At 37.8% G+C, this 14,322-nt stretch overlaps 1 protein-coding gene across 1 annotated transcript in view; it reads right to left on the bottom strand.

Moving 5' to 3' along the window:
- The window catches only part of SLC27A6 (solute carrier family 27 member 6), a 36,383-nt gene extending 23,422 nt beyond the window's left edge, over positions 1-12,961 (bottom strand). Inside the window, exons 1-4 of the mRNA XM_066181624.1 lie at positions 12,301-12,961; positions 4,908-5,114; positions 2,579-2,737; positions 1,557-1,681 (exon numbers count right to left, since the gene is read on the bottom strand). Of these exons, the coding sequence (XP_066037721.1) occupies positions 1,557-1,681; positions 2,579-2,737; positions 4,908-5,114; positions 12,301-12,814 (1,005 nt within the window). The 5' untranslated portion in view covers positions 12,815-12,961. The remainder of the gene's footprint in view (positions 1-1,556; positions 1,682-2,578; positions 2,738-4,907; positions 5,115-12,300) is intronic.
- Positions 12,962-14,322: the final 1,361 nt, after the last annotated feature.

Here is a 14,322-nt window from a genome sequence, read left to right as displayed (position 1 = left end):
ATGGTATAAATGACTTTATTTGCACAACTGAAAATTGCTTTAACTTCATGGTGGCTTGGTAAGGACTTAAAAATGGAAGAGCTTGTTTCAGAAATTAAGTATATTAATCTATAATTTGTGCTTTAAGATAAAAAGGGATGGGAAAAGAAACCATGCTCTCCCTGTACAGTAAGAGAACAGAAAAGGGGAACAATTAATATCTCAGACTGCAACAGGCTGCAACAACAGTTGTGAAGCTTTAGAGAGAAGGAAAATGGCTTCATGGAAATCAAGTTAACCTACAATGAAGAAAAAAATCACAATTTATAAAAACTACACCTCCCTGATGCCTTGATTTTTCTTATGATCTGTAACTTGATTTTTTGTTCTTCAGTAACTTTTTGCTTATTTTACCATAAAGTTAAAAGCCCCCAATCAAATAAAAATTAAAAACAAACAAAATCCCCAAAATAACAAAAACAAACAAAAATAAAAAACCCCAACCAAACAAACCAGAGAAGGTGTCACTATTCTGGTGTCTCATCAATGCCAGTGGTCTTCACTGGGCCATCATCCACGCTCCCTTTAATTCAAGAGCTTCTACTTTACTGAGGCACACAAGGATAGTGCAGTAGGATCCGTGACACACAACTACATTGCTTAAACATACTCTCGAAAATTTTCATAACGGAAAAGCAATTCAATGACCTTTTCCATTCTTTGGTCAGCAACTTGAAATATTAATGCAAATTATTATTCTGTTGGAAAACAAAACTGATTTGCATTTTCTTATTTTAGAATACTGCTTAAAGATGATGTTAATAATTTTCATATTAAATACCCTGAGTTACTGATAGCTTTTCCTAAGAGATGAATCATTTTAATAAAATTCACTGAAAATTAAATAAACCACTGATTTATTTTTTTAATAACAAAATGAAATTATGATAGTGGCAAAGGGAGGCTTTTCAAAGAGATAACAGTTGAATTGCATCCAACTTATGTACACTTTCACAAAATCCTTTCTGTTCTCCTAAATATTTTTCATCTAGAATCGTTTTATCATTGGAAAAAGGCAAATGTTTCATCTTGAACAAAAAGCTGCTAACTCAGACCAAGCCCTTTCCAAGTTTAAAAGTACAATTTAAATGGTCTCAGAATATGCACCTTCCACAAAACACAACAGTGCTAAAACATAGCATACAAAATGTGAGACCTCTGACACACTCAGATGCCAAGAAACAAAGTCCTGAAAATTCAGAAAAGGCATTGAAAAGTAATTGTGGGTTTTTGAACTTACCTTGTGAAATTCTGTGAAATAGTACTTTTTCACTAAATGATACTGAATCAGTTTTTAGTCTCAAAATTGTTCCTTATAGTACTTTTAGTATATCTTCATGATTCAAGCCATTATTTTTATTAAGCATCTACGTACCATCAAATATTTGCAGAACCTCACATAAAGGAAAAGGGCAGAAGGACATGCCCAATGAAGTTTAATTTCCCTTTTAGCATACCCACACGAAGAACAATGAATGTACTGACAGACGAATAGGCATTCCTTTGATCCCACTTACCACTGGCTGATTGCAAAGGTAACGGCAAAGTTCTCCAATGTATTGGATGACAGTCACATTGTACTTTCTGCAATCACTCCAAAACTGACTAGCTGAGAACTTCTTTTTCAACACACAGGTTGCACCTTTATGGAAGCAGTAAGGAAAAGGAAATTAAGCAATTTCTCTGTGTGGCAGCTTAGTTATAAAACAGAACATCTGAGGCACTGAGACAGCCTCGCTCAGAGAACGACGCTGTATTTAAGCTGTTTTATTTGAAGATGTGTGTTCAAACTGGCAGACAAAGAAGGGAGAGGAAATCAGCCTCATGGCTGAGACAATAATGCAATAGATCAGAGCTTAAAAGCAAGAAATCAGCTTCTCTTCTTACAGCAAATATGTTGGTGTTATAACATATTTTAAGAGTTTGGCCTGAACTCTTGTGTTCAAGTGTTTAACTGAAAATATCCAGAAGCTTCAGGCTGATTAGTAAATCAATTGGGTATCACTGAAGCCTTATTTCTCAAGAAAGTATTCATCAGTGCAGATTCACATAGAATTAACCATAACACAATGATATTTCCCTTGCTCTGACTTGTACATGATGCATAAGGAAACAAAATATTTGCCGTGGAGCTCCAAATAAATCTTTTACAAAAGAGTTCTTGAGGACACCTACTGTCTCAGTAATACATGTGATTTACTGTCAGTGTCAAAACAGTACATAAATTAAATGGGTAAAAAGTCAAAATTCTGCATCTTCCCTTAACTTCCTTTTTACCTAAACATAAAGAAGTCAAAATATTTGTGATGCAAATTATGATAACTAATTCTTCTCCTCAAAGAGAGCTTGTAGAGATCCTTTGTTAGTACAAAAAAATCTCCTCTCCCCAAAATACACAGCTATTCCAAAAAAGACTACTCATTTAATTTGAGCAAAGCATTAGTTTCCCTAGGGGTAGTAGCATTAATTTCCCTAAGCTTGTTTTATCATCTTTATAATATTGAATTCTCTACTAACAACAAAAGCAAACAAGCCTTACCCAGTTGAAGGCATCCACCAATGCCAAGAAGAGAAGCTGCACTGTGATAAAGAGGCAGAGTAATATAAATTATGTCTTCTGAAGTAGCACCAAAGGCCCACAGTCCAGCAGCTCCTTTAAGAATCTGTAAATGACTAATGACTGCTGCCTTTGGAAGACCTGTAATAAAATCAAAATAATTCATTAAAGATTTCTTAAAGAGAATAATCAAAATAATGGATTAAAACATTTCTTAAAGAGAATCCATGCATAAAGTCTCTAAAATCATAAAAGAATCAATTCTTTCTTCTGCAACCAAATTGTCAATCATCTTTTTAGATGGCCACAAATAGACAATTGACTGTTTAATACTACTCTGCATGTTTCTGTACACAGAAAGATTAGCCAGATTTTTACCTTGTCTCTTTGCTATTTAGTTTGATGGCACATCCATTCAAGTAAGTGGAAACATGGAGAAACTCATTGGTTTTCCTGCTAGCAAATTATAACAAGCAAGAAGGGACAAAAAATTTACTCTAAATATGGACTTCTTTTAACAAAAAGAGGCATCACACCAAACAAATCTTGTTAAGGCAAGAGTCAAAGTGACTGTAAGGTAAATAAGAAAGGTACAGGATCTACATGGATTCGATCACACAGCAGGTGCATATCTAACAATCATACGTCTTTCTATTTGTTTTAGAACTCTATGAAATCTATGAAGAATTAACAACAACAACAACAACAAAAAATCAGTGAAAAGACCACACCAGTTAGGTTCTTCTGAATGAGTTTCTTCAAGTTTAGCACAGCATTTCTCTTCAGCAACATGCAGACTAACAGGCAAGGGCTTCTTGGACTACTACTCTGGTACCTATTAATCTCAGTAGGGGATGTGATCTTGCACAATATATGTGTTCTCAAACACACACACATATTTCAGTCTGAGTCAGGCTGATGATGAACAGTGAGAACTATTCAATTCTTCAAAAAATGTAACGGTTCATAAAGTTTTCTCACCTTTTCTAGCAAAGCTATTGCTCATTTGAAGACTTAGCTAGAGCTGGAAGTGTAATCTGTGCAGTCTAGCTCAAGGCTACTCCACTTTTCTGCACTAAAGAGAAAAGGGAATATGCCTAGGTTGCCAATAAATTGTTCATAGCAGGACGTTTTCTACAGTCTCCAGTTTTTACTTCTGCCTTTACAGAGAGACTACTACAGATTATGCAAAATACTCCTTTCATTTAATTAAGATTATCAGTCATTGGTGTATCAAAACATGTGAAAATGCTCAGTTACTCAGAATTACTTATTCCATACTCTTCAGACTAAACAAACCTTATTGTTTTAGTTATATGGTACATACAGAAATTCATCGTAAATTAACATATTACATACAAAGTTTCAAAAAATTTTAAAGTCTATATAACTGAAACTTGAGACATCACACGGATATTCTGATTCTAATTGTAGGAACAAAATCATCCCACCTGGATAATTCTGTAATATTTTTTAGCTAATTTTAACTCCCAACTCTTAACCAGCAAGCTTAACCATATTTCTACTATTAGTATTACAAATAAAACTTCTTCTCTTGATGATATTTATAACCTCCTAACTTTCTTATTGGAGACTGATGTTATTTCCTGATTTTTTCTGAGAACCTGAAGCAAATAAGTTATTATTTGTATGAAGGAACAAAGCCTCAATCCACACATGCATTTTCAATCTTCGTGTGGCTAAAACTGTTGTGTTCAACTGAATAAAAATGCCAATCCGCTAATCTTAAAAACAATGCTGCCTTTCATGCCAGTGATCAGGTTTTTTTAAGTCTTTGCTTCTTAGCTGCTGCAGCACAATTTAGACACCTGTTTCTAAATTAAAAGGCTAATAACTTAATCCTATTTTCCGTCTCTACAGTGACCTGTATAAAACACGACAATAAAAGAAAAACACATGTCCATTTGCATGTTTCAAGATTCTTTTTTAAAGTTCCAGGTAAAATCTTAATAATTTTAGCTAGGCAGTGTTACGTGGTCACAAAACACTATATATCATGATTGTAAACCAACCAAACCAATGTTTTATAAATACCTTAGCTGTGAAGGTTCTTACATAATAAGAGATAAAGCCTCTCATAGTATTTGTACAATGTGGCAGGAAAAAATAAAGAAAAGAAACAGATAAACCACTGAATAGAACCACTTACTTACAAGAAATACATGTTTTTCTATAGTAATGCTTATGGATGAGAAACATGACATTTTGGTATTGAGATATTAGAGTTTCAGAAAAATCAAGTTTCTAGATGAAAGCTGAAGGAAAACATAACTCTTTGGCAGATCTGTACCTGTTGTTCCTGAAGTAAATATGTATAAAACAGCTGACTTGAGGCTGTTGGCAGAGCACAGATTAACTGGAACAGGGTCTTCAGATGCAGTTTCTATTTTGTCTAAAAGCGTATGCACACTTAGAAACGTGGAGTCCTTGGCCATTATCCAAACACTGACATCTTTTTGAAGTTTAGGAAGAATTTCTTCTAATGTCCCAAGCAAATCTTAAAAATTAACATGAAATAATGTTACTTCCATTATGTCTTCACAAAATCAGAGAATAAAGTATTTTTTCTCTTAAAGTTTTACTTTTTATAATAGAAAAAGGCATACAAGTCACCTCCATGGATTTGGATTCAATAAAATAACAATGAACTAGAATGAAAATCCATTGAAACTGGATATAATGTGCTAAAAATTGTGCTGATCCCACACAGTTGAATGGTCAACTGGTTCTCAAGGCAAACTTGTGAGCCTTGATTAGTAGCTCTTAATGCCCACATGATTTTTGGTAACCCTTAGTCATCGTTAAGACAGAATAAAGTGTGTTTAAGTTTCAACTTCAAATATATCTTGAAGAAATCCAGGCAAGGCAGATATATACCTAAATGGTAATTACAGTACAGGTTTCCTCGGATGCCCTCAACAGCAATCTCCCATTGAGAACCATTTATTTTTTCCCAAAAGCACAGAAGTGACTAATTTAAAAAGAAACAGCAGATTAATTAAGGTTTATTCTGTTGGCTTATCAGGAAAGAAACAGTGAGAGAAGTTCCCATAGTAAAAAAAAAAAAAAAAAGAAAAGAAAATATAGAGAGGCCAATCCTTAAATAATCCATATTTGGTATTTATATTTTGAAGCATTTTTACAGAGTCACTTTCTCAGAAGACTCACAGTCATTGAAGTACTAATCCAGAAAACATATCAAGAACAGGAACAATAGTGCTTTCAATAGAACTCATTTACACCTAAGTGCTTTGATACATCTCTGTCTAAGTAATTATTCTTGCAAATATTCCTTTGGGTATAAATTTATTTTATTATGTCAGTTTTTATAAATGAATAAACAAAGTTGATATGATTCACCGAGAACATCACAATGAGCACTGCCAGAGCCAGCATTTGAAATTCTGATGTCAACTCCAAACTCATTTCACAAATACTAAATATGGATACCATATGCATAAATTTTATGCCAAAATAACTGAAGATCTTTCAGAAAGTTACTTTCCTAATGACAGACTGATGTAGTTATTTTAATTAATAACATACAGATCTGTATTGTTATTACAGATATACAGCCTACTATCATCAAATAAGCATGTTTTACAAACCTAAAGTCTACAGAGTACAGGTTTTATACATTCTGAGAACATTTTTCGAATAGATCTGACATAGTGTAACATTAAAAATTTTGTGCTCTAACTTCCTAGTACTGCAGAGTGATTTCAGGAAGGAATCACCCAAATAAATTTAAAAATCTGAAAGATGGATAGCATCCTGTTTGAATCACTGGAGTACAGTCCCATTAAAGACAAAAACAGAGTTAAAAAAATGAATAAAAAATAATTTTAAGAACAGTAGGATTAACTGCAGGAAACCTGATGCCATGAATGTCAAGGTTAATTTGCATATAAATTCTGCCTTCTGTCATATTATATAATTATGGTATAAAATATGGTATAAAAGTTCTCATGAAAGAAACTTCTCAGTAGAGAGCAGAGAACAGCAGAAACAATAAATGATTTCCTGAATAAAAAAGGTAAGTTAAAATAACTGTATTCAAAGTGCCAGAAACTGAAAGTTACTTCTGGAACACAGATGAGATGAGGTGTTTGGAGATGACTCTCAGTTGTACTAATGTATTTCCAAATAATAATTCTAACGATGTTCAACAAACATTTTGTTCCCCAAACAGAAAACTTCTATGCCAGACATTGTGTAGGGCTATCTTGACTTTACATATCATCTTTTCCACCTGTCAGGAAGGCACAGCCCTCTTGGAAGAGTGATAATTTGTATTTTTCTAGAGGTACCTTGTATGTGCACTTCATATAGAAAAGGAATCACACTAAAGCAACTCTGCTGCATCAACTTGGTGTTTCACTCAAGTATTTATTTACTTTTTACACTGTGAAAGCACATACTGATTTTGGGTTACTTGTTTTGGGAGAAATGTCTCCTCATACAAAATTTGGCATCTTCCACCTTTGTTATCTACATGGCTTGTATACAAATGTTCGCCATTTGCTAATTATTTGACTCCTACTGTGAAAAAATATCTGGAGTTGAACAAGATGAATACGTTTTTCCACTTTTGTTCATTTTTCTTCTCCAACTTTCAAAGCATTCTTCAAAAAAAGTTTGTGAAGCTGTTACTTTATATCCACATGAATACATAAGTCAGTTACATCTTTTGAGAAAGCAAGGAAAGTATGTTTTGAACCACTGTCCTAGGCTTCTAGTTGCAGAAAGGTTTTTTATGTTATTTTCTAGCAGAGGGATCATGCAGCCTGTTGGCAAAGACACAGTCCCATGCTGATGAAAGGAATACATTAGATTATGAGATCAGTTTGTACTGAACAGAAAGTTACTCAGAAAGAAAATTCCATTAAATGGTTCTTACATAACTTTGATGTGTACCCTGGCTGATATGCTCAGGAAGTTATATCAAGTCCAAACTCTTCCCCACACTGTCTGGCCTCAGAAAACAATTGTTACTTGTACTTGATCCCCCAAGTGACTCAGCATGGCTTCTCACGAAGTAATAATGGCAGAAAAGTCAGATGTGGCTCAGGATCAGTGCTGGTATCTTGAAGCACCACTGAAGGTGGTAAAGGTAATAAAATATAAACCACCTTGCAAATCACAGTTGGCTCTTTTTTCCACTCTAAGACCATCTGGGACAAGACACAGACTAGAATAAGAGCAAGTGATCAAAGAGACATGGTGTCTAATAGAGCAGGTGTCCTCCACAGGTTTTCTACAGTCCCTTTGTACTAAATGTTTAGGTCTAGATAGCTTTTTTATTCCAAATGGATAAGAAATGGTTGTTTTGATAGAATCCATTCTTCTTTCATTCAGTGACTAACATGACAGATGAGACTTCTACTTGTATGTAACATCACATTACTTTAATTTACAAACACCAAAAAATACTTTGCTTATTCTCTTTCCCTGGGATGTAGACATGCTTCTGTCTAGCCCAGAATACGCTCAGCAGCAGCAAACACAGCTAGTGCCTCAAAAGCAAAGAATCCTGGCCAGGAAATTGCAATACAGCTGGGAGATGTACTTCTGTACAGAACCGCAAAATCACAAGACGGCTGTGAACAGAAGGGGCCTCTGGAGGTCACCTCAGTCTGATCTCCTTGCTCAAGCAGAGTCACGCAGAGCAGGCTGCCCACACGTGTCCATGCAGCATGCACACTCCCTTAATAGCCTTTGTTATCAGGACTGATGTAAATCAATCTCGTAGAGTTTAGAAAGCAATCCTTTAACAGCTGAATCCTTGCATCAGAAATCATGAAGCAATCTGGGATGTCCTCCTCTGGGCTGGACTCTTCCCAGTAGGAACAGCATAGAAATGCCCTGGCAAATAAATTCCATTTGTGCATTTCTGGTGGGCCACTAAACTGGACGTGTCATTTAGTAGTATTGCTGTTGTACTGCTATAGATACTATGATACAACAGATGCAATTTAATCCCTTCTTCAAGCAAGACTTCATTCAATAGGTATATTCCCCAAAAAGGACATAGTGCCTTAAAAGACATCTCCATTTTAAGCAGTGTCTTACCTCCTCTGTTTAACCAGCACCTTTGAACAGCTAGAGGGTGGCATAGTCTGGTAACAAATGTAGTAAGAATGAACACCTTTTGAAAGAGAAGAGCATACAGTTTCTTTCTCTTTCACAAGTTCCTCGTTGACTTACAAGTTCATTAACTACTTTTTTATTAAAATGCAGTTTGAAACTGTAGCTTTTGAATCGCTTTCAATAAACATTCCCCAAAGCGGGAGTGGTGGGAGAAAATGTTTCTGGGAATGGAAGCATGAGAAGGTTAAGTAACAAATTAAAGCAAGAGCTAAATACTCTGCAAGCATAGCAAACAAATGAGAGTAGTTAAAGTAAAAAACTCTCTCTCACACAAAGGCAAATGGAATTACTGCAAAGGAACAGAAAGACTAAATATTGGCAAATAATAGAATCTGTATTTGTCTTTTAACCAGAGCCTGAATGAGAAGACAAAAAAATTTACTTGATTGCACTAAGTTAATTAAAAGAGCATCGGTGTCATAGGAAAAAAAAAATCAGACTTCTACAGATAGCCATTTCATATAAGAAATCAACAAGAGGAAGAAACCTTGAAGTTTTTATAACATGTGGGGCTTAAGAATAAAACATTCAGTTGCTGAGTTCATAGAATACATTAAGGCAAAATCAAACCCACAAAACTTAAATACTACTGAAACACTCTGAATTAAAGTTAGAAAAAGCAATCCAAGCATGAGAGAATTGTCAGATCAGAAGAAAGCCTGATCCCAAGTACTGAAGCAAAGCCAAGATAATACTGACTGGATGGGGGTGCCAAACCACAATGCTTGAAAAATGTGCAGGCACCAACCAAAGTAAGGAGTAAAAAAGGGCACACTACAGCAATCTTATAAGAGGCACTGTGAAAAATAGAACAAACTAGGGATGAAAATGCAACCCTAAATAGTATCAAACCTAATTGTATGGAGGCATCACATTTGAAAAAAAAAAAAAAAAAAAAAAGGCATTTTTGAAAATGAGGTAGAAAATGCTTCAAGATGCAATCATCTCACACAAAGGGAGGCTACATCACCATTCTGAGCAGGGAAGATTTAGCCATAAACAATCATCACTGGGAATTACTTCAGATAGATGAAGGTGGAAGGTTCCCTTCAGGATAAATGAAACCTTAATATTAACTAGATATACAGTAAGATGTGCTATTACAGACAAGGATTTCGAGCAAATTTGGTCTTGCTGAGCACAGGCAGTCAAATTGTTAAGGGGATCATTTCTGCCATGCTGTAGTCTACGAATAAGACCAGAGGTCATACAAAACACTGAAGATATAGTTCGTAACTATTGCAAGAAATAGAATTGCTGAGTTAATCTGCATTTCTTTGTTGAGGGTGAAAAACCTACATATTTTTTAAAAGAATTTCACTCTCCAGAAATATTGCCATTACATACTATGCTCTGATTTAAAACACCAGTCTTAATTCCCAGACACGATGCCTGTCTATGACAATGATAGATATTAGACCACAAGTTGATTTGTTTTAGTGTAAATATTTTGAAAAAAAAAATATATACCACGTTCAAATTATCCACACTTCACTGAAAATGGTGCCACAACAACTCATGTCTATTGATGAGGAAGAATCCCTTGATATTCACACTTACACTGGATGAAAAGAAGTTTAATAGACCTCTAAGAATTATGTAACTGACTGTGTAACCCCAGAATTAAACATTGCTCTGCAATTTTTATAAACATTAGGGGGAAATTAGTATCTATAATAATTAGGTACATGTTTCTTTCAAGAGTGGTATGAGTTAGGCTTCACAGTCACTGGTCTGTGTAAAAACGTTCAGTTGCTAAATCTGGGCTCCTTTGGAGAAGCTCCCGCCTGATGTAGTCAATAGCTGAGAACCTAGCAACTTTAACTTCTTTCACAGATAAAAATAAAAAAGAGCCTCTAAGTCCTGAAGAAAAATACTGAGAAGGCTCATGGGACTGACAGACTTACAGCAGAGACTAAAAGCCATCAATAAGGTAAGAACCCCAAAATGTAAAATACCAGCTGAGAGACTAATTTGTTGGTATTTCTGATGTAGCAGCAGTCTGCACATAGCTCTTTCCTTGTGAGCAGATGCAAACTCCCAGAAGAACCTAGTTCAACACCGTTGCTCTTACTATCAGCTGCTTGTAGCAAATTAAGAGTGGAGAAACACAATTCCTGGCCCTGCTCTGCAAATGCTTTTTTCATCCATTAGTAACCTCTAATTTAAATAAAAAAAACTTCTCTCAGAGACAAGTTTTGATCCAAAGTTTCTCCCTAACCACAGTCAATGAGCAAGAGGTTCCTGAATATTCCCTTCCTCAATCCATATACTCAAAAGTATACATTCATAAGGAGCTAAACAAGTTTTTAAAATAAAGTAAGAAGGCAAAATGAAAAGCTGTCAGCTCAGAAGCCTGGTATTTGGCTTATATTTAAATTGGCTTTTGTTTCATTGGCTTGTTTTAATTACCAAACATCTTAAACCAGCAAACCATGTAGAATCAGAATGACAAGATTTATAATTTAAAATTGTGCAAGGGAAAAAATCTTAAATGCATTTCTGAAAACACAACTTTGTAGCAGCAGAGAATAGATGGAGGAAAATTCTATTATTTGGGTATCATGGGTGTAAAATCCCACAACTTGTGTAACAGAAATAAAGCAAGAAGGTGCGCAACAGAAAAAAAAGCAAAGGAGACTTGAAACAATACTGCAGACGGGTAGGACAACATTAATATGCAATATTTTGATATATTTTCTTCCCATCAAGTGTCAAGCTTCTGTGGGGTCTTCAAGCCTTGCAGGTTCCTTTTCACTTGATCATAAATGCTATGGCAAGTTTATGTTTTGGATCTGTCTTCAGTTCATACATTAACTAACTAAGCCAAATTTGAACATACAATGCCCAGAATGCCTACAACATTTTAATTTCTTTTGAAGCATTTAATAAAACTGTAATACTCCAGAAAGTTGTACCACACACACTATCATCCCTATTCAAACACAGCAATTTCTTCTACAATCCAACACCAACAGTAAGTTTGTTATTATGAATTAACCTCCTGTGTACTCTACTCCCGAAATTTTATTCTTGGAAAACTGTTGAACCTCTGCAAACAGTTAAACAGCAGAGGATGTACAGTCCAAGCAGTTTTGCAGTGTGTTTGATCAGTAGTAATACGGGGATATAGTACAAGAGAATAAAGTTCATGACTTAAATAGGATTAAATTTGACTATTTGAGAAGTAATGGAAAATTATTCTCAATAGGTAGCTTTAATGCCTTCAGAAACTCTTTAAGCTCCTACTGAAGCAATTAAGCACTTGGAACAGGCTGTATTTAGAAGTTGAAAACTCTCCTGCAGTACACATTTTTAAACAAAAGGTTAAATGGATGTTCACAAAGCATGGATATAATTGATTCTGCCTGAGAGGCTGAAACTTTAAAACATCCTGAAGCCCCCTCCAGCCCTGTGTTTCTTTCATTCCCTGAACACCTGTAAATCACGTTTCCAATAAACGATCTGGAGGGCCAGATGTGGGAGATGGGACGTTAAAAGTTTTGGATGTAGGAATGAGGAGTATACCCTACCTGCTCCCACAACCAGTATCTTCGGCTCACAGCTACTGACACAGTGCAAGAGAGATCTGAAGCGGACATTGAAGTTGAGGAACGCCACCACACAGCCCAACTTGGCCAGTCCGAACCACACGTGGATGAAGTCTGGCTCGTTCCCCATCAGCAAGGCCACCGTGTCTCCCTTCTTCAGAGCCTCGTGCTGCAGGAAGACCTGTGCTATCCTGTTACTCCTTCTGTCCACATCCCTGTAGGTGTGAACGGTCCCTTCGTAGATGAGGAACGGTTTGTGGGGCTGCTTCTCCGCCAGCTTCACAAACTTGTCCAGGACGGTGACAACCCTCCCTTGCAGCCGGTACATCTCCATTCTCAGCCCATAGGTCATCACTTTGAGCAGGTATCTCAGGTCGGCCCAGAAGTAGGGGAAGAGAAGTTTCTGGACGAAGTGCAAGGAAAGAATCCCGACGGCAGCCCCCGGTACCCAAGAGGGCGGCACTGGGAGCGGGTAAATGTTGTCCCAGCCACGCATCTCCCCGCAGCCGGACCGCCGGGCACACGGCCGGGCAGGGCGCGGAGGCGAAGGCCAGCACGGGCTGAGGCTCTTCCCGCCCTCTCCTCCTCCCCCACAGCGGGACGCCCGAGTCAACACCGCTCACGAGCAAGGGAGACAGGGAGCTCCGACGGCGTCCCCCTCAGCCCCGCCACGGCACGGCACGGCCGGAACCCCCGCCCGCCTCAGCCTCGCCGCACCTGCGGGACGGCCCGGGAGTGCCTGCGCTGCCCGGCACGGCTGAGGCCGGACACCTTCTCCCCCGTCGGCGCCGGGACTCACGGACGGCGCCGGGCTGCTGCTGCCGGCGAGGCGGCGGCGGCCGCTCCCTGAGCCTGTTGCATAAGGCGCGATCTCCCGCTCTCCCCCGCCCGGCGGCCGCAGCCTGGGGTTGGCTCCCGGGAAGGGCGGCGGCGGCCGAGCGCAGGAAGCCTCACCCCGGGCCGAGGCGGCGGCTCAGCGGGCTCCGGGCGCGGCCCCGGGAGAGCGGTGGGAGGTGCCGGGGGCAGGTGGCTCCCGCCGGCCGGTGCCGTCCCGCCCCGTGGAGTCCGGGAGCCGCCGGCCCCCGGAGCTCAGCCCCGCCCTCAGATTTGGCCCCGAGAGAACGGAGGAGAGCGGATGCTTGTATTCCCAGCTCTCTTTGGTACTGTTTTGTTCTGTTTTTACCATTAAGATCGAGGCCTGATTAGATGAAGAATGTATAGACACAGGTCTGGTATATGAACGCTGACCGGACATGCATTGTAAACAAATTCAAACAAATTAAACAGTGTAAAACTAGATTATGGGCAGATTTCATACTGTCAGTGATACTGTTAGTAGGCTGACAGGTTTTTCCTGATACTATAGTGCTCCTTACTTGGAGAGTTCAGTGGATGTGTGTCTGTCCTAGCTAGGTGTACATTTAAAGAAATAAATAATTAGGTTTTCAGCTGATGAGAATCACTTCTTCCAAAAAGACATTCTGTGAGAATACAGAGTTTTAGCTTACTTTTCTCAGATGGAGATAACTTAAAGGGTCAGCATTTAAAATTTCTTAAAAATAACTAATAGGTAGATTAAATGCTACATTAACCTGTGCTTAACATACAAAAACTCACTGTAGTTCTTTGACTGACTGGAGTTTGGCTCCATTAACTGCTACAGAAATCTGCATAAATAATGTATAAAGGGAAAGGCAGTGACTCATAAGGAAGATGCATACTTATGTGTTGATTTGAAGGAAGATAGAGATTGACAGATATTCTTATTTGCAAACAGTTGCTTTGAAGAAGGCAGAAAGAAAGCAGAAGGCACAGCAGGCCAGATCAATGAAAAGCTCTGGGCATATGGATGAGAGTGAGAGGAAAAGCAATAGGTAACTGATAGAGCACAAAAGTAAGATAAATATAGAATGGACTGTGGAAAAGAGAGATATATTTTAAATATTCTAAATATTTGTGAGCTAAAAATCACCCAGGCAATAGTGCATTTACTAAAGTGACTAA

This window comes from Chamaea fasciata, unplaced genomic scaffold, assembly GCF_029207755.1.
Source record: "Chamaea fasciata isolate MVZ Bird 193981 ecotype frontalis unplaced genomic scaffold, bChaFas1.0.hap1 SCAF_4, whole genome shotgun sequence".
NCBI lineage: Eukaryota > Metazoa > Chordata > Aves > Passeriformes > Sylviidae > Chamaea > Chamaea fasciata.
Note: the sequence above shows the minus strand (reverse complement) of the source record. Positions and strands in the feature narration are given on the sequence as shown.